The sequence below is a fragment of the Oryx dammah genome, unplaced genomic scaffold (genome assembly GCF_014754425.2).
Source record: "Oryx dammah isolate SB20612 unplaced genomic scaffold, SCBI_Odam_1.1 HiC_scaffold_2, whole genome shotgun sequence".
Classification (NCBI taxonomy): Eukaryota; Metazoa; Chordata; class Mammalia; order Artiodactyla; family Bovidae; genus Oryx; species Oryx dammah.
Window position 1 is genome coordinate 15454168 of NW_024070186.1, and position 21170 is coordinate 15475337.

Sequence of the window (21170 nt, forward strand, 5' to 3'; positions counted from 1 at the left end):
ACCCTTGGAAGAAATAAGGTTTTTGGTTATCAGAAAGAAAGGATCATAGAATGTCAGCAGGTCTCACTCATGGCCAGAAGATGATATAATATCCCTAAGACCCCCGCGTGACTCTGTATTCATCCCTATGTGTAACAAAAGGTATATAAGCAAACCCAAAAATAAAGAAATCGGATCAGTTTCCGGAAAGACTGATTCCACCATGTCGCTTCTTTCTTGCTCCCGTTTCTCTGGCTGAATTCCCATCTGGATTCAGCCTCTTTTCTCCACTAATTCTCTTACTACACTATCCATTTCTAATCTCTCTATATATCTGTAATTAAATATGTATTTTTCCAAAGACGCCGACGCCGTCCCCACCTTCGAATTCCCTGGATCCACCGGGGCTGGACCCTGGTACACAATCCAGACCTTGGCCCGCCCACCTGCTTCTGGATTCTTCCTCTTTCCCATCTCTCCACATTTCTGTGGAAGCCTAGAAGAAGAGGCGGCTGCAGCTACTCCCAAGGACGGTGCCTCTGGCAGCGTTTTAACCTGGATCGTCAATGCTGCATCTGCTTTGCTCTGCTGGCTCCTTAAAGGGCTGGGCACAGTGATCACCCTATCAGGGCGGCTCTTGCCTTCACACAGAAGGCAAGCTGGCCGTGCACCCTGGGGGCCCACCCACTGCTCCATCCCTTCTGTCTGTCTGCACCCCAAGAGTCCTCCACATGGGATGGTCCATCCTCCCTGCCTAACCCCCATTGGCTCCCGGGGACCCTGAGATGGAGTTCATAGTGTCCAGTCTCAGGTCCAGGTCTGGGTCCCTGGCTCTGCAGCATTGTCCTGCCTCCCCCACCCTCTGCCCTCCACTAAGGCCATTGATTTCAGTTCCTACTGCTGCCAGAGAGACTTTTATTCACGCTTGTCCTTAATATAAAAGTCATGTGTTTATGCTAAAGTTTTTCTGAAAATTCCAAGGAAAAAGAAAGCTTTCAAACTCTTGTAATCTCACCATCCAGAGAAAATCATCTGTAACAAATTGGTGCCCTTTCAGTGTTTTTTGCAGGTAAGTGCTGTTCTTAGTCATTTAGTTGTATCCCACTCTTTGTGACCCTGTGGACTACAGCCCGCCAGGCTCCTCTCACGGGATTCTCCAGGCAAGAATACTGGAGTGGGTTGCCATGCCCTCCTCCAGGGGAATCTTCCCAACCCAGGGATCGAAGCTAGGTCTTCTGCACTCCAGGTGGATTCTTTACTGGTTGAGTCACCAGGGAAGCCCAGGTCAGTGCTAGGCCTTAGTTGTATGTTCCCTCAAAATTAAAATCCTGAGCTCCTAAGGCCCAACGTGATGTCGGGGCAGGGCAAGGGGGGCAGTGGGGTCTTTGCGAGGAAATGAGGACCCCGGGGTGGAGCCCACGTAAATGGGATCAGTGCCCTTGTCAGCATCAGGGTCTCTTTCAATGAGTTGGCTCTTCGCATCAGGTGGCCAAAGTATTGGAGCTTCAGCTTCAGTATCAGTCCTTCCAATGAGGATTCAGGATTGATTTCCTTTAGGACCAGCTGTGTGACCACAGGCAAATCACTCAGCTTGCCCTGATGCTGACTCTAGAGAGCGTCATGTCCCCACTCCAGGTGAGGATGCAGGGAGAAGGGTGAAGCCTGGAAGAGGACTCTCACTGACCCCGCTATATCCCCCAGAGCTGGGAGAAAATGAATGTCTGTTGTCTGTTTTTTTTTTTTAAAATTTTATTCAGTTACTTATATTTGGCTGAACTGGGTCTTTGTGCTGTGTGGGTTTTCTATGGTGGTAGGGGCTGCTCTCCAGCTGCAGGTGAGGGCTTCCCGCGGGAGTGGCTTCTCTTGCTGTGGCTGATGGGGCTGGAGCACATGGGTTTCAGCAGCTGTGGCACACAGGCTAGTTGCTCCATGACATGTGGGATCTTCCTGGACCAGGAACTGAACTCGTGTCCCCTGTATTGGCAGGTGGATTCTTAACCACTGGACCACCAGGGAAGCCCTCTGTTGCTTATGAACTGTGTGTGACACCTGCTCTAGGAGCAGCCTGAATGAACTGAGGCTGTCAGTGTGCACTATCTCAAAACCTAAGATCTACTGTAAGATTTGGGTCCTGTTTTGCTCATTTGATGGCACAGCAGGCATACCCAAGCCCCACCACATAGTCTCCACAGTGATGCTTGCAATCTTGGCCCAAGGGGGCTGGGCTGCCAAGGTAGGCCATGGTGGAGGGTGGGGGCACTGGAAGGGCTGGCACTCATGCTCCCCCCTGCCATACTGCAAGCAGAACAGCTTTAGGCTTTTGGTATGGATACCTTTGTACAATATTTAAAATTGTTCAATACAGATTTTCAGTGCTGGAATATTAGAAGATGGTGTTTTATGTTCACCTCTGAGCTGTGAATGCATCTTGAGTGACTTCGTAGTCCCGACAGGGCACAGCATGGCCACCTCTGTCTGCTAAAACACACAGCCCCTGCGAGCTTACTAAGTGAATTCCTAAGCAACTCGCCATCAAGGAGGCCACCATCTGCATCACTGATGCACCCACGCTGGATGCAGGCTTAAAGGAGGATGAATTCCAGCACCGGAAGATGAATAGTCAAGGGCACATGACCTTAAGGCTTTTGATACCAAGCCCCAGCCCCTGAGGTCATCTTAGGGTCACAATTAGAACAACATAAAAAAGAGGGAGACACAGGTAAGGGGAGAAGGAAGTTGGGGAAAGGTTAAACAAGATGGAAGAGAAATTTACCTGAGCTTGAAGGTAGAGGTAAAGGTGATGAGAGGGGAGCGGGTTGGAAGGAAGAAGATCTTGAGATGAAAGGGGCTGAAGCACTCGTCACACGAAGCAATTTCCACATGTTGTGTGTCCTTCACCACAGCCCTGCCGATGGTACTGTCACCTCCACTTTCTGTGCTGGCAAAGGGAGGCACAGAGAAGCTGAGTGACTTGCCTGTGGTCACACAGCTGGTCCTAAAGGAAATCAATCCTGAATCCTCATTGGAAGGACTGATACTGAAGCTGAAGCTCCAATACTTTGGCCACCTGATGCGAAGAGCCAACTCATTGGAAGAGAGCCTGATGCTGAGAAATAGGGAGAGCAGGGGTAGAAGGGGGCGACAGAGGATGAGATGGTTGGATGGCATTACCGACTCAATGGACACAAATTTGAAGGTAGAGGAAAAATTTGAGCACTCTTGGGGATAGTGGAGGACGGGGAAGCCTGGCATGCTGCAGTTCTTGGGTCTCAAAGAGGCAAATACGGCTTGGCGACTGAAAAACAACCAACCACCACACACCCATGGTGATGAAGCTGGGACTTGAACTCAGCGGGGAGTCATCAGCCTGGCATGGGGATGGAAGTGGGAAGTCTGGGGAGTCCTTGACCCTCCCCTCCTCTCTGTGAGTCGGGGATAGAAGGCTGGCACCACCGTGAGGCATAGTCCAGCTGGCCAGGGATGTACCCCAACATCAGGTGGTCAGACCAGATATCTGAGAGGGGCAATTTATGGAGCTGAGGTTTTATTTTTATTTTAAAGCAACCATGTAACAGAATGACAACATTTCATGACTCAAAGATAACACAGAAGTCTCAGAAGACACTGTGAACTCTGAGGAGGCAACACAGGACCAAGGATGCTCCAGGAGGTGCTGAGGGGTGGGCGGAGCTCAGTGGAGGAGTTTGAGACTCACTGAGACGGCTTAGCTCTCTTCATCTCAGAGCTGCAGGAACTCACCCCAGAAACAGTGGGAATTTCCCAGGACACCTTAGTGAGTGACTAGTGGCTGAGCTGGGGTGGAAACCAGGATGTTCTTTCTTTCACATTCAGCTGTTTAGTACAGGCTTTGAGGGCTTGGCAGTCATCAGATCAGCCAGCAGACAGATGCCAGGCCCATGACTGGGCTGCCAGTGCGTGACCAAGCTGGGTATAGCCACTGGGGAGACCACGCCCAGCCCCCCTCGTCTGGCCGCCTGGCTGGACATGTCCCAGGGAGGGTCATCTTCTCTTATTTGCAGAAGCATTCACAGGACTCTGGGTGGAGCAAAGGGGAAGGTAGCTAGGCTTTCCACATCCCAGGCAAGCCCTTGCCCAGCACAGGGGTGACCTCTGTGAGACAGAGCATCTCAGTTAACCAGGAGGAAGTTTGTAAAGACTCTCTGCTGTAGGTGGGGACAGAAAGGTCACCCCAGAACTGCCCTGTTGACCTGAGTGTCAAATGTAGCTGAAGGTGCAAGAAGCTGGTTTAAGAAAGGTCCTCTGAATTCCCTTTTCCTCCGGAAAGTGGGAGATAAAAGTCCCCTTTGAGGGGACTTCCATGGTGCTCCAGTATCTTCTGAATCTAAATTTTGACTCCTTATTTTTTAAGGTCCCCCTTTCCCCATACAGGCTTCTCAAGTGGCTCAGTGGTAAAGAATCCACCTGCCCATGCAGGAGACGCAGAAGGTGTAGCTTCAATCCCAGGGGCAGGAAGGTCCCCTGGAGAAGGAAATGGCTACCCGCTCCAGTATTCTTGCCTGGAAAATTCCATGGACAGAGCAGCCTAGTGGGATACAGTCCATGGGGTCGCAGAAGAGTCAGACAATGGAACGACTGAACATGCACTCCCATATAGCAGATTATTATAAATAGCAAAGTATTGTGTACGCAGCATCAAGGACCACAAACAGGAGGCTGATGGCCACCATAGCGATTTGTTTTGCTAATAGATCTACGTCACAAACAAGACAAGAGAGAAAGAAGCAGGAAACAAAGTTCCACTAACATCTTTATAAAAAGCAAACAATTCCTGCCATACCCAGCAGCACACATACACACAAAATACAGAAAAAGGATTTCTTAAAAAACACCCCAAAATCTCAACCGTGGTTCCCACTCCAGGAAGCAAGAATGTGGAGCAAGCTCTTTTCCCTCCTTTTAATAGGAACTGTGACTTGCAAGGCTGAAGAAATGCGCGAGGCTTGTCCTGAGCACTGGGCAAGCATGGCTCTTGCCCTTCATTGAGTCTGTCGACTGAAAAAGCACAACCTAAAAGTTGAGAATTATATTTTATCTGGGGACATACTGAGGGCTTACCTCAAGAGGCAGCTGCTCAGATAGCTCTGAGAGACTATTTCAAATAGGTTAAGGAGGAGCCGGGATACATAGGAGTTTTTGCAATGAACTCCTATATAGTTGGCAGACATCCCTGGCTGTCCAGTGATTAAGAATTCGCCTTCCGGTTCACGGGGTGCAAGTTCAATACCTAGTCAGGAAACTAAGATAGCCGGGGGCCAAAAAACCAGAACATAACATAGAAACAATATTGTAACAAACTCAATAAAGACTTTAAAAAAAATGGTCCACATCAAAGAAAAAAAACCTTTTTTTAAAAAAGAGCTATATAGTTGGAATATCAAAAGATTAATTAAAGAAAACCAGACATCTCAGGTTCATGATCTTAGTGCTTCTCTCTGTATGGGAAGATGTGAGAGTCTGGGCTCACTGAAACCACTCCTTTGATCTGCCCCTTAACAATCATTGGGCTTCCCAGGTGGCTCAGTGGTAAAGAATCCGCCTGCCAGTGCAGCAGCCAAAGGAGCCCCAGGTTTGATCCCTGGGTCAGGACAATCCCCTGGAGGAGGAAATGGCAATCCACTCTAGTGTTCTTGCCAGCCTGGCGGGCTACAGTCCATGGGGTCGCAGAGTCAGATATGACTCAGCAACTCAGCACGCACAAGCACTTACTTAACAATCTGGGGCCAGCATCCTGCCTTTCTCCATCCTGAATCCCCTCAGGAGGCACAGGCAGGATGGCTGCAGTGGCTGCTGGCTTGATGGCCACAGCATCCTCCGTTTACCAGAAGGGTAGGGGACATTCTTCGCCACAAGTCTAGTAACTTGCATTATGCAAAAGTGCCTGATATCTCCTCTGTGTGAGCATGTGAGTGGATTTTTTTTTTTTTTGGTGCCAGTTTGCTATGGTAGGACCTCAGCCAAATGGACTTTCCCAAAGGCATACCTTAAAGTTTCCAAGATACCCGAGTCTTCGGGTAAGCAAAGCTTATCTAGGGTTATTTACCTGGTGATAGAAACGACTCTTTGAAAAGTCTCTCTACCACTGCGTCAACAGTGACTCCGAGTTAAAATGTAAATTATTAACACATTCTTATAGAGAAAGACACAGAAAGCCCATTAATGGTATATCACAGTTACCTACACCATCTTATTTTCCAGTTGCTCAATTTACTTACAAAATGTAAAGGCTATGAGTGTCAAGAGAGGCGGGCAAGCAAAGATCAAATTTGCCTCACAGCTTTGTAGATTAGAAAGCAAGTGGAAGGGCTCATATTTCAAAGAGTTTTCTTAGCGTCTATTGTCTTCTTGCCCAGGGAATCTTGCAGGTTTAGGAAGAAAGAGTCTTTCTGAGAACTGAAAAATCTCATACTGGCCAGACATCTTCCTAAAGTCAGGCTAGAAGTGCCCTTTCTGCCCTCTGGTGACTTGACAGAATTTGTTTTTCTTTAAAGCTGGTTGCCACCTTCCCACTGCAGGTGCTAATAATCAACCAGAGTTAAGTGTTAAAGGAGTGGAATGGAATAGTCCAAGGACGTCATTGCACCTCTCTGGTTGCTAGGCAATGCCTCTTTCGCAGAGATGGATAAAACAGGTTGGGAGAGATACCAGAAAAGAAGCCTTCTCATTCCAGGTCGGCCCCATTGCCCCCTGGAAGGAGACAAGACAGGGGAACCTCTCTCGGGGCCGCCCACTCAAGAGGCATCATTGTCCTTTTTCATCCAAAGTCCTCAATTCAATGGAAGAGACCTGGAAGTCCCTGGGTGCGGCAGGGGTGTGTTACCAAGTGTAAGCCCTAGAGGAATCCCACCACATCCGCAGTCTCATCCTCTACCCTCCCCTGGTTACTGCCAGGATGACCCGAGTGGGCAGCCATGGGCTCCTTTGGTTTACTGGATTCTGATGGAGAAATGTCACTCAACCCTGGGGGGTTGGTAGGGGGTGGCTCTTGATCCCCACATTCACTGATTGCAAGTTTTAGACATTTGCAGTGACTGTCAGCCTGGTGGGCTGCCACTGAAACCCCTTCTTGAGGCTTTTCCAGTCAGTTCACCCCACCATCTGAAAGAGTCCCCAGAGCCGGAGGCAGGAGATGTGATCAGCTTTTGGACAGACAGACTAGGCTTTGGATTCCATCCAGCTCTGCTATGAATGTAGTGACTGCAGCCTGGGGCTGGGGTCATTCCAGGCCATTTCACCTTTCTTTAAAAAGTGGATATTTTTGCCTAGGAAACAGCCCAACGGACATGCTTGCACAGAAATATACATGAGGGTGTTTGTGACCACTCTGTAACAAGAACAACAGCAGAAAAGGAGGCCAGTGAAAATGGTTAATAAAAGTGAAAGTGAAAGTGTTTGTCACTCAGTTCAGTTCAGTTCAGTCGCTCAGTCGTGTCTGACTCTTTGCGACCCTATGAATCGCAGCACACCAGGCCTCCCTGTCCAATACCAACTCCTGGAATTCACTCAAACTCATGTCCATCGAATCAGTGATGCCATCCAGCCATCTCATCCTCTGTCATCCCCTTCTCCTCCTGCCCCCAATCCCTCCCAGCATCAGAGTCTTTTCCAATGAGTCAGCTCTTCGCATGAGGTGGCCAAAGTATTGGAGTTTCAGCTTTAGCATCAGTCCCTCCAATGAACACCCAGGACTGAACTCCTTCAGAATGGACTGGTTGGGTCTCCTTGCAGTCCAAGGGACTCTCGAGAGTCTTCTCCAACACCACAGTTCAGTCATGTCCAATTCTTTTTGACCCCATGGACTGTAGCCTTCCTGGCTCCTCTGTCCATGGGGTGCTCCAGGTAAGAATACTGGGGTGGCTTGCCATTTCCTTCTCCAGGGAATCTTCTCAAACCAGGGATCAAGCCTGGGTATGCTGCATTGCAGGCAGATTCTTTACCTTCTGAGTCACCAGGGAGAGGAATGTTGTTTCTCTGCATGTCTTAAGTAATGAAATACGACTCAAGCATTAAGAACAAGATATATCTATGTGTGTCAACATGGGAAAGGAGCCTTAATATTTTACCAAGGGGAGCAGATTAATTTTAAGTACATTGAAAAACCCTATGTGTCTACCCAGCAGTCCCACTACTGAGCATAGATCCTGAGAAGACCAAAATTGAAAAGGACACATGTACCCCAATATTCACTGCAGCATTTTTTACAGTGGTTAGGACATGGAAGCAACATAGATGTCCATTGACAAATGAATGGATATAGAAACTGTGGTACATATACCAAATGGAATGTTACTCAGTCATAAAAATGAACACATTTGAGTCAGTGCTAATGAGGTGGATGAACTTAGATCCTATTATACACTGGGAAACAAGTCAGAAAGAGAAAAGCAAATATCATGTATTAACACATATTTATGGAATCTAGAAAGATGGTACTGATGAGCCTATTTGCAGGGCAGCAATGGAGACGCCTGGAGAAAGCAATGGCACCCGACTCCAGTACTCTTGCCTGGAAAATCCCATGGATGGAGGAGCCTGGTAGGCTGCAGTTCACGGGGTCGCTAAGAGTCGGACACGACTGAGCGACTTCACTTTTTTCACTTTTCACTTCCATGCATTGGAGAAAGAAATGGCAACCTACTCCAGTGTTCTTGCCTGGAGAATCCCAGGGACAGGGGAGCCTGGTGGGCTTCCGTCTGTGGGGTCACACAGAGTTGGACACGACTGAAGCGACTTAGCAGCAGCAGAATGGAGATGCCTAGGACTTCCCAGGTGGTACTAGTGGTAAAGAACCCGCCTACCCAGGCAGGAGATGTAAGAGACATGGGTTCAATCCCTGGGTTGGGAAGATACCCTGGAGGAGGAAATGGTAACCTACTCTCATATTCTTGCCTGGAGAATCCCATGGATAGAGGAGCTTGGCAGGCTACACAGTCCATAGGGTCGCAAAGAGTCAGATACGACTGAAATGACTTGGCACACAGTGAAGACACAGACATAGAGAACAGACTTACGGACACAGGGTCAGGGGTAGGAAGGACAGGATGGGACTAACGGAGAGAATAGCATGGAAACATGTACACTAACATAGATAGCCAGTAAAATAGATCGCCAGTGGGAATTTGCTGTATGACTCAGGGAATTCAAACCAGGGCTCTGTGACAACCTAGAGGGGTGGGATGGTGTGTGAGGTAGGAGGGAGGCTCAAGAGGGAGGGGACATATGTATACCTATGGCTGATTCATGTTGATGTATGGCAGAAATCAACACAATATTGTAATCATCCTTCAATTAAAAATACATAAATAAGAAAAAGATCTATGTGTGTATGGATAGACATGCATCTGTTGTGAATGAAAAATGTTGCCTTCCATATCAGTAAACAAAGGAGGTTACAGCCATCAAATCATCTCATTACAGCTGCCCCGACAGTGAGCCCTGCGGGGACTCAGGATGGAGACAAATGGTCTGCCCACTGCCAAGCCCTCAGGCACTACACCACCTCCTCTCCCAACTGCAGATGCTGAGGGGACTCAGGATTGAGAAAAGCAGGATACTGGCCTCAGATAGCTGAGGTTTCCCATCAAAGGAATGATTTCAAGGAGCCCAGACTCCTGTATCCTCCCATACATATAAAAGTGCTAAATTGCTTAACCTGAGACATCTGGTTTTCTTTAATCAGCAGTCATCTTTTGATGTTCCAACCACCTGGTCTTCGTTGCAAAGCTCCTACATATCCTGGCTCCCTGCCTGGCCTCTTTGGAGCAGTCAGAGTGATCTGAGGTGCTGGGTCCTGGGCTTGAAGTTTGCAGAATGTCCATTGAATAAAGCATAATTCTCAACTTTTAGGTTGTGCATTTTTTTCCAGTTGACCCTATTATACTAACCAGTCAATATTAAAAGGAATCAACCCTGAATAGTCATTGGAAGGACTGATGCTGAAGCTGAAGCTCCAACTCTTTGGCCACCTGATGCAGAGACGACTCATTGGAAGAGACTGTGATGCTGGGAGATATTGAGGGCAGAAGAAAAAGAGGGCAGCAGAGGATGAAATGGTTGGACAGCATCAGCGACTCAATGGACATGAATTTGAGCAAACTCCAGGAAACAGTGAAGGATAGGGAAGCTCAGAGTGCTGCAGTCCACCGCGTTGCAAAGAGTCGGACACAACTTAGGGATTGAACAACAGCAACAATGTATATACTATGAGCAATTATACAAATGTGAAATACTGAGCTATGAAAGGTGGTGGCTAACTAATACCTATAGTTTACTCCCATTGTCTAAAACAAGACATTTAAAGTACTTGTTTGTCAGATCAGAATCCAAACAAGGCTTGCATAAAGCCCATGGATGATGTTACTCTTAAGTCCCTTTTGGGACTTCCCTGGTGGTCCAATGGTAAAGAATCCACCTTCCTAAGCAGAGTACACATGTTCGATCCCTGATCCAGGAAGATTCCGCATGACATGGGGCAACAACTACTGAGCCCACAGTTTGGAGCCCAAGAGTTGCAACTGCTGAAGCACTCACAGCTCTGCAACAAGAGAAGCCGCCACAGTGAGAAGCCTGCGCACTGCAATTAGAGAGTAGCCTCTGCTGGCCAGAATTAGAGAAAGCCTGTGTGCAACAGTGAAGACCCAGCACAAGCAAAAATAAAAGAAATGTTTTAAATGTCCCTTCTGGTTTGTAGCAGTTCTTATAGCATGCAATCTCTAAAGAAACTCAGTTATTGTCCTGGAGAGTTTTCTGCATTGTTCTTTAAAATAATCCTCCATCCCCTATATTTCTTGTAAAACGGGAGACCTGTGGACAGGCTAAAATGCAGGTTCAACTCCTGTGGTGAGAACACTTCACAGGAGTTGTGTGCTCCCAAGTGCATCATGGTGGGGAGATGTTGGGGCTCATCCCTGGGGACTGTTGTCAACCTGTTTCCATCAGCCTTTCAGCTCAGTTTCAGTCACCACTGAAAGTCTGGTCTTAGATCTGTTATATCACCAGGCATTGGAAGGTGGCGACTGGCTAAGCTTATCAACTTATCTACATTTTTAACCTGGAATTCTTCTATAAAGGACTTTCCTTCGATGCCTGTTTCTTTACCCCAAAATGCTCTTTTTACAGAGAAGCCCAGATATATGATTTATTCTGTCCTTTTAATCAATTTACAGAATTATTTTTTGGTTTCCTAGTAACTTTTACAGATCTCTAACTATACACATACATGCTTATAAATGTATATATATGTGTATATATATGCTCTTGTGTATATTTATGTGTGTATATATCTATACTTTGGCCACCTGGTGTGGAGAACTGACTCACTGGAAAAGACTCTGATGCCAGGAAAGATTGAAGGCAGGAGGAGAAGGGGACAACAGAGGATGAGATGCTTGGATGGCATCACTAACTTGATGGACATGAGTTTGAGCAAGCTCCCAGAGTTGGTGATGGACAGGGACAATGGGGTCGCAAGGAGTTGGACACGACTGAGAGACTGAACTGAACTGAAGTGATATCCATCTGGGCTTTCCTGATGGCTCAGCAGGTAAAGAATCCACCTGCAATGCAGGAGACAAGTTCAGTCCCTTCTTTGGGAAGAGCCCCTGGAGGAAGCAATGGCAACACGCTCTAGTATTCTTGCCTGAAAAGTCCCACGGACAGAGGAGCCTGGTGGGCTACAGTCCAAAGGGTCACAAAGAGTTGGACATGACTGAGTGATTAAGCATACAGCATACACATATATCTATACACATAAAATTCAGTGTATCTTATGCATTTTTCTGGATTTTTATATAATTGGTGTGTTTCACTCTATACAGGAGCTATTCTTTAACAGAATGAAGCTACTCTTTCTTCAGCAGGCATCAGTGTGAGCCCCTTCAGGTTGGCTCCTGTGTCCCTTTCATATAGTCTCAGGAGTCCTTGATAGCTTCCTTGCTTTGGGGCTCAAGGTGTCCCAGACTCACTGAGCTTTTCCCACGCCCCAGCACCCAACCACTGATCCAGGCAGCACCTGTTTTTGTTTTTTTTTTTTTTCCAGTGGGAAATGAGACTTAGCAATCACATCCCAGATGTTCAAGCTGGATTCAGAAAAAGCAGAGGAACCAGAGATCAAATTGCCGACATCTGCTGGATCATAGAAAAAGCAAGAGAGTTCCAGAAAAACATCTGCTTCTGCTTAATTGGCTACTCTGACCGTGTGGATCACAACAACCTATAGAAAATTCTTCAAGAGATGGGAATGCCAGACCACCTGACTGCCTCCTGAGGAATCTGTATGCAGGTCAGGAAGCAACAGTTAGAACTGGACATGGAACAACAGACTGGTTCCAAATAGGGAAAAGAATACGTCAAGGTTGTATATTGAAAGTGAAGTCGCTCAGTCATGTCCGACTCTTGGCGATCCCATGGACTGTACCCAATCAAGTTTCTCCATCCATGGGATTTTCCAGGCAAGAGTGCTGGAGTGGATTGCCATTTCCTTCTCCAGGGGATCTTCCTAACCCAGGAATCAAACCCGGGTCTCCCACATTGAAGGCAGACGCTTTACCATCTGAGCCACCTGTTGCTTCTTGTATATTGTCACCCTGCTTATTTAACTTACATGCAGAGTCCATCATGAGAAATGTTGGGCTGGATGACGCACAAGCTGGAATCAAGATTGCCGGGAGAAATATCAATAACCTCAGATATGCAGATGATACCACCCTCATGGCAGAAAGTGAAGAACTAAAGAGCCTCTTGATGCAAGTGAAAGAGGAGAGTGAAAAAGTTGGCTTAAAACTCAACATTCAAAAAATGAATATCATGGCATCTGGTCACATCACTTCATGGCAAATAGATGGGAAAAAATGGAAACAGTGACAGGCTTTATTTTCTTGGGCTCCAAAATCACTGCAGATAGTGACTGCACCCATGAAATTAAAAGACACTTGCTCCTTGGAAGAAAAGCTATGACAAACCTCCACAGCATATTAAAAAGCAGAGATATTACTTTGCCAACAAAGGTCTGTCTAGTCAAAGCTATGGGTTTTCCAGTAGTCATGTACAGATGTGAGAGCTGGACCATAAAGAAGGCTGAGCACCAAAGAACTGATGCTTTTGAACTGTGGTGTTGGAAAAGACTCTTGAGTCCCTTGGACTGCAGAGAGATCTAACCAGTCCATCCTAAAGGAAATCAGTCCTGAATATTCATTGGAAGGACTGATGCTGAAGCTGAAGCTCCAATACTTTCACCGCCTGATGTGAAAAGTTGACTCATTCAAAAAGACCCTGATGCTGGGAAAGATTGAAGGCGGGAGTAGAAGGGGACAACAGAGGGTGAGATGGTTGGATGTCATCACTGACTCAATGGACATGAGTTTGAGCAACTTCTGGGAGTTGATGAAAGAAAGGGAAGCCTGGTGTGCTGCAGTCCATGGGGTCACAAAGAGTCAGACATGACTGAGCCACTGAACAACAACAACAACAAGGCTACAAGGATGCTATTGCTTCCAGGTCCTTTGCTGCAGATGGAGGTGCCCAGATCCTAGGTTTCCTAGGGAGCTCTCTTGGGATCAACAGTTGTTGAGGAAGAAGGAGAGGACTGGACTCAGGAAAAGTTAGCCTATGATGCAGTCATTGACTCCAGAGGCAGCTCTCCAGCTGGGAGGGTCTTTCAGTGCCGTCCTGTGTTGCAGACCCAGAACAGGCCTTTATTGCCCTGGATCAGGAATTAGATGTGAGCTTTGGGACTTCCCTGGTGGTCCAGTGGCTAAAACTTCATTCTCCCAATGCAGGGGGCCCAGGTTCAATCCCTGGTCAGGGAATTAGATCCCACATGTCTCAACTAAAGATTCTGCATGTTGCAGCTAAGACCTGGTGCAGCCAAATAAATAAGCAATAAAAATAAAAGCTTTAGATGTGAGTTTTCCTGAGAAAGGGGTCTGACCTTGGTCAAAAAAATCTTCAACTGAGGCAACTGCCAGAAAGGGATGACAGGTGACTTCAACTGTCTTCTAATTTTTCTAATTCTCTCTTCAACGGTGTCTAATACTCTGTTTGAATGAGTTTTTAATTTCCACTACTTGATCTTTTGTTTCTAGAAGTGCTATTTGTTTTCCTAAAGTCTGTTCCTTTCTCTATTTTAAAAGACATTCACTCTGTTACTGAATCTAACTCAGGTCTGCTCACCCTATGTACAGCAAGACAAGTCTACCAACACCAGGTTGTGGTGAAGGAAAGTCCAGCGTTTATGGCAGGTGCCAAGCAAGCAGTCCAGGTAGCTAGTGCTTAAAAGACCCCAATTTCCCCAAAGGCTTTGAGGGAAATATATTTTTAAAAACAAGGTGAGGGAGGAGGGTTGTTGGGGGTGTGATAAGCTTGTGGATGACCTTCTGAGAAAGGTTGGTGGTGAGATAATCAGGAGTCAACATCATCAGCCTTCTGGATCTAACTGATCTGGGGTCTCCATGCTTGTGGGAAGCACACAATTAACTTTTCCCGCCTACTGGGGGTTTCAGAATCGGCAAAACAGCTCAAAGGACATGGCTCAGAATATTATCTATAGCCCTTAGGAGGAACTAAAGGTCCTTGACTTTGTTTATTGGCTAAACTATTATTATTTTGTCTTACTTGACTGCTTTCCTTTGTTTCTGCATTTTCTCCCTTCTTTATACTTTGACAAAGTTATGCTCCGATTAAATTTATACTTTGAAGTTTTTCTACAAACAAAAGGCATGTGCAGACATGGTGGGTGTGTGTCCTGTTCTAGGAATGCCCCATAGGTTCCTGGCTGGTTAATATTTTCATAATTCTGTTTTATTTCTCTAAATACAAGTAAATAATTAAAAATAAATGTATTTTTCTCTTATAACATGCTGTACATCGCATCCCGAGGACTTATTGTTGTATAAGTAGAACTTTATACCTTTTGATCCCCTTAACCCATTTTGCCTACACCTCTTCCCACCTCTGGAAACCACCAGTCTCTTTGCATCTATGAGATTTTTTTACTCTTAGATTCCACATATAAGTGATTATACAGAATTTCTTCCTCTGATTTATTTCACTGCTCATAGTTATTTTAAGCTTTCAGTCTGATGGCTCCAATATCTGGGTCACTTTGAGTCTACTTGTGTTGATTGCTTTGTCTGTTGACAATGAATTCATATTTTTCCCCTGCTTTTTTGAATGTCTTCCAAGTTTTGCTGACTATCAGATGCATGCATGCTCAGTTGCTCAGACAAGTCTGATTCTCTGGGATATCATGGACTTTTGCCCACCAGATTCCTCTGTCCATGGGATTTCCCAGGCAAGAATACTGGGATGGGTGGCTATTTTCTTCTTCAGGGGATCTTTCTGACCCAGTGATCGAACTGAAGTCTCCTGCACTGGTGGGCAGGTTCTCTACTGCTGAGCCAGCAGGGAAGCCTTTGAATATCAGATAGCATGTGTTAATTTGTTGTTGCTGATGTTAACTCTTAAGTCATGTCTGACTCTTTGTGACCCTATGGACTGCAGCACCCCAGACTTTCCCATCCTTCACTGTCTTCTGGAGTTTGCTCAAGTTCATGTCCATTGAGTTGATGATGACATCCAACCATCTCATCCTCTGTAGCTCCCTTCTCTTCCTGCCCTCAATCTTTCCCAGCATCACAGTCTCTTTCAATGAGTTGGCTCTTCATATCAGGTGGCCAAAGTATTGGAGCTTCAGCTTCAGCATCAGTCCTTCCAATGAATATTCAGGGTTGATTTCTTTTAGGATTGACTGATTTGATCTCCTTGCTATCCAAAGGACTCTCAAGAGTCTTTTTCAACACCACAGTTCAAAAGCATCGATTCTTTGGTGCTCAGCCTTTTTATGGTCCAACTCTCACATCTGTACATGACTACTGGAAAAACCATAGCTTTGACTAGACAGACCTTTGTTGGCAAAGTGATGTCTCTGATTTTTAATACACTGTCTAGGTTTTAAATGGACATAAGCAGTGTTTCCTTCTGGCAATGGGTATGCCTTGACTCTGCCTCTCTCAGGTCATCAGCGTTTGGGCGGTGGTTTGCATCACACTGCCTTGACATTGGTCTGGGTTTTGTTACTCCTTGAGGACCTCAGGGTACCAGTGACTTCTGATTCCTGTGGGGAGCTGTCAGCACCTTGCATTTAGGAGAAGGGCTGTGGACACAGTGTTTTTGCTCTGTCTTACATTTTCAGCTTCCCCTGCATTCCCATCACACAGAAGTGACCTCTACACCTGTCTGCCTATCCCTGGTGAAGACTGATGCTGCTCAGGGAGCTGTGCTGGCCAGGCTGGAGCCAAGAAGGTGGAGGGCTCTCTGGTTTGGGTCCAGGGTCAGCCTTGGAAGGCCCTGTGTGTCTGGGGCTGAGGGGTGAGACTTTCTCAGATCTGCCTCTTCCCACTGGGACAACCTTATTCCCCTTTTTGTGTGTGGTGGGTTTGTGTGAGTCTCTCTGGCCTCCCTGTTGGTCATCCTTTAGGCCCCAGCTTGGACCTGAATCCAGACCTGTTTTCCACCCTACCTCCCTTAGAGAAAGGGGAAGTCCACCCCCATCCACAATGTGAGTCTTGAGTGGCGGCCATGGGTGGGGACACACCCTCCCTCGCCAACCACCCACTGAGGACCCTCCACCTTCAGCTGAGCCGTCAAGAGGGCTCTTTGAGGTCCTCTGTACTTAAGATTTGTATTCACCTCCAAGAAGAAAACTTCAAAATATGTGAAGATAAAACAGGACAGGCTGCATTGAGATAGCATGGTTTATTTGGCTCATGTGGGGTGTGGTTTCCTTCAGGAGATAGAGAAGGACCCTGGGAACAAGAGCTTCCTGGCAGTGGGTAGGGGGAATGCACCAGCTCACAGAAGGGTCCAGATCATCCTGCCACATTCTTGCCTGGGTTCAGAGGTTGGTCAATCATGCTTTTCATCTGTCACATGCAGAACCTGGAGGCCCACTGAGGACTCATGTTGGGAGGGGTGCAGGAGTGACCCCATCTGCATTGGGAGCAGCTGGGAGGAGGCTCGTGATCACAAGCAGGAAGGGGTGCTACAGGAGATGGGTCTATAGACCAGGGTGGGGCGGGAGGGCTGGTAGCACCCGGAGGACTGGCAGGAGGGGGCCACCAACACAGCCGGCCTGTAGCTCACGGGCAGGCACACAGAGGACTGGCAGGAAGGAGTCACACACAGGGTGGGCTTATAGGTCACTGGCAGACATATGGCTGGCCTGTAACTCACGGGCACGCAGGTCGCTTGGCAGGTGCTGGACGTGCTGCAGATTGGTTGGCAGAGGCTGGACGTGAAACAGGACGTGTGGCAGGGACTGGACGTGCTGCAGGATGGCTGGCAGGAGCTGGGCACATAGGCAACCTGGCAGCCTGAGGAGCAGCTTGTGTGGCACATGGTGGTGTGGGGTTGGCTGGTGTCTGGAGGAGAGCTGGAGATGTCTGCAGTCTGCCTCCCTCGGCAGCTTTTATACGCAGGCTGTGGGCGTCCCAGCAACAAAAAGCACAACTGTTGACTTCCTTGTGATTGTTGCTACAGTGATTCCCCAACATCTTATTACCCTGGGACACGCTTTCCTATGCTATTTCCCTCCATAAATTCGTTTGCCTTTGAGGCCAGTTCCTCCTTCTGTAAACAGGATGTTCTAGTTTGCCTTTCCATGGGGTTCACATTGTTTCTCCAGGTCATCACTGTGCACGGGGCACCTCAGAATCAACTCAGAGTATTGTATCCTTTTACTCCTTTTTATCTCATGCCGTCAATGAAGACTTTGAGGCCATGGTATATTTTGAGCTTTTATTAGCACTTTGAAACAGGAGTCTGCAAACTGCAATCTGTGAGGCAAGTCTGTCCTGCTGCCTGCATGTGAATGAAGTGTTCTGGGGCATAGACACACTCATGTATTTAATGTGTCTACGGCCGCTTGTCCCTATGTTGAGTCATTGTGAGCGAGACCATGTAGCTGCAAAGCCTGAGATGCTTACTATCTGCCCTTTACAGAAAATTTGTCAGCTTCTGCCTTATTGTAATCATGCAAGAACTGATTTGCTGAGGCAGCAGGTTATTCTGTGTGCTGGCAATAGAGACATCCAGGCTCACGAGCCCTTCACGTCTGTGGATAAATGAGTGAATGAAAAATCAATGCATGAAATCATTCCAGAGGGGGCTGAAACCCAGAATGGAAAGTGGGTTCAGCAGAGAAGTGGGTGCTGGTTGGTGGTCTGTGGGACTCTGGTGATGCTGACCTGGCAGTGGGTACAGTAAAGGGTCAGGGGTAGTGGGTGCTCCAGGAAGAGGCAGCAAGTTTGGGGGGGGGGGCGGTAAAGAATCTGCTGCAGAAATGGGCATGTTCCAGGAGCAGTGGGAAATCCCACAGTGTGGGGTGCCAGGGAGCCAGTGTAGGGGGACAGATTCAGATTACAAATCTCGAGGACCAGACAGCACAACCTGGGTTCTGGAAGAAGAAGGAGTCAGTGAACTTGAAGACATGTCAGTCCTAAGACATGTCCCAATCTGAAGAAGAGGGACAAAGAGTTAAGAAAAATGAAGAGGGTCTTTGAGACCATATCAGAAAAGCTAACATGCAAGTAATTTCAACCCCAGAAGGAGAAAAGAATGACACTGAAGCCTAAGGATATTTTGAAGAAATAAGGGATAAAATCCCCCAAATGTGATTAGGAAAATTCCAATTTACAGATCCAAGAATCATACACTGCCCCTAAGACCCACTCCATTGGGCACAACGTAAAAACCACAGATTGCAGAGTGAGACCGAGGAGCTTCAGTGCCTCTCTGTTCACAGGGGTGGAACCTGCATGCATTACAGGACCTTCCAGGTCTTCCTGACTGGATATCTGTGTTGCTGGCCCCTTGAATGGTGGCAGGGTTGATGACTGATTGGTTCTGAGACAGTCCATGTAAAATGCTTAGCTCAGCTCTGGCATGAACTGGAACCTGGTTGTTATGATTACGGCAATAACATGGCCACAGCCCCCAGTGAGAAGCCCACCCCGAGGAAGAACCTTCTGGATGAGGTGCAGTGAGTGTGACTGTGCTTATGTGGACAGAGGACAGGGTAGTTAAATTTGGGGAAGACCTTGAAAATCACCATGTGGGGGCCCAGTCCTGGCCTGACGGCCCTTTCCCATCCAACCCAGGCTCCAATTCCAGAAATCCCAGGGCCACTGGGTCACCATCAGCCTCCAGCTGAGGGAGCTTCCTGAACTGAGTCACAGCAGCTGGAGGCTCCAGGAAGAGACCCTCGGGGGGAGGAGGAGGAAAAACAACAGGCGGCCACCAGGAAGACACCCAGTCCCTCATTGCCAGGACGCCACAGCCTGGGTATAAAAGGCACCCTGGGGAGGGAGCCTCCAGACCAGCCCTGTCCTCTGTCCCAAACCCTCCCAGCCTCACACCACCATGTGTGACACCAGCTGCCCTGCGAGCTGCCAGCCGACTTGCTGTGTGCCCAGTTCCTGCCAGGAGATTTGCTGTGTGCCCAGTTCCTGCCAGCCGGCCTGCCCTGCTCTCTGTTGCCCTGCCCTGGGCTGCCGAAACCCCTGTGGTGCCTCCCCCGTGACTCTGCTGTGCCGACCAGCCTGCTGTGTGCCCAGCCCCTGCCAGGCATCCTGCTGCGTGCCTCTGAGCTGCAAGCCTGTCCTGTATGTCCCCGTGGGCTACAAGCGTATCGTGTATGTGATCCCCTCCTGCCAGCCTTCCAGGTTCTGCCAGCCCTCTTACCCTTCCCTGGTCTGCAGACCCATCCACTGAAGCGTCCCTTCCTGCTTCTGAGCCCATGACCTGTAAAACCCGTGCTCCGTGTGCAGGGTCAGAAGCAATGGGCCCTCTGACCTCCCACGAGGCCGCCCAGACATTGTCGTCTTCACGCCTCCCAGACCCGACTAGACCGTGTTGCAGCAAGGCCGCCTGGTCCCAACCAGCTAGGCTGAGGGACTCACCCATCAGTGTCCCCCAGCCCCTGCCCGGGTCATCCCCATGGTGCCCACACTGGCTGGTCCAGGTTCTGAGGCCTCCAGCATCACAGGCCTAATAAACATCAGAGTGCAATGCTCACCGAGCATATGATGTCTCTCCTCTAGTGTCTTTCCCTAAAATGATTCCTCTGGGGGTGGTTCCCCAGGATCCTCAAAGTCCTTCTGCAGAGAAGGCCAGGTCACAGATGGCCATGCTGGTGACCGAGCACGGAAAGGTGATTTCTCGGCTGAGGGTCGAGCTCCCAGTGCTCAGCCATAGGGACCACAATGTCCCCTGAACTTATGAGGTCAGTCCTCACTCTGCTCTGTGTTCAGTTCAGTTCAGTGTCGCTCAGTTGTGTCCGACTCTTTGCAACCCCATGGACTGCAGCACACCAGGGCTACCTGTCCATTGCCAGCTCTTGGAGTTTACTCAGACTCATGTCCATTGAGTCAGTGATGCCATCCAGCCATCTCGTCCTCTGCTGTCTCCTTCTCCTCCTGCCTTCAAGGAGTCAGTTCTTCACATCAGGTGGCCAAAGTATTGGAGTTTCACCTTCAGATCAGCCCTTCCAATGAATATTCAGGATTGATTTCCTTTAGGATGGACTGGTGGAACTCCTTGCAGTTCAAGGGGCCCTCAAGAGTCTTCTCCAACACCACAGTTCAAAAGCATCAATTCTTCAGCACTTTCTTTATAGTCCAACTCTCACATCCATACATGACTACTGGAAAAACTACAGCTTTGACTAGACGGACCTTTGTTGGCAAAGTAATGTCTCTGCTTTTTAATATGTTGTCTAGGTTGGTCATAACTTTTCTTCTAATGAGTAAGCATCTTTTAATTTCATGGCTGCAGTCACCATCTGCAGTGATTTTGGAGCCCCCCAAAATAGTCAGCCACTATTTACACTGTCTCCCCATCTATTTGCCATGAAGTGATGGGACCAGATGCTATGATCTTAGTTTTCTGAATGTTGAGCCTCAAGCCAACTTTTTTACTCTCCTCTTTCACTTTCATCAAGAGGCTCTTCTTCTTCCCCTTCTGCCTTGAGGGTGGTGTCATCTGCATATCTGAGGCTATCAATATTTCTCACGGCAATCTTGATTCCAGCTTGTGCTTCATCCAGCCCAGCATTTCTCATGATGTACTCTGCATATAAGTTAAATAAGCAAGGTGAC

The 21170-nt window shown here is 47.9% G+C and overlaps 2 protein-coding genes across 2 annotated transcripts; one reads left to right on the forward strand and one right to left on the reverse strand.

Moving 5' to 3' along the window:
• Positions 1–16751: 16751 nt before the first annotated feature.
• LOC120856804 (keratin-associated protein 12-2-like) lies at positions 16752–17441 on the reverse strand. The gene has a single exon (XM_040232232.1). It carries the CDS (start codon positions 17410–17412, stop codon positions 17038–17040), a length of 375 nt encoding a protein of 124 aa, XP_040088166.1. The 5' UTR covers positions 17413–17441; the 3' UTR covers positions 16752–17037.
• A 1961-nt stretch (positions 17442–19402) lies between these two features.
• On the forward strand, positions 19403–20097 carry LOC120856812 (keratin-associated protein 12-1-like). The gene has a single exon (XM_040232242.1). It carries the CDS (start codon positions 19435–19437, stop codon positions 19783–19785), a length of 351 nt encoding a protein of 116 aa, XP_040088176.1. The 5' UTR covers positions 19403–19434; the 3' UTR covers positions 19786–20097.
• Positions 20098–21170: the final 1073 nt, after the last annotated feature.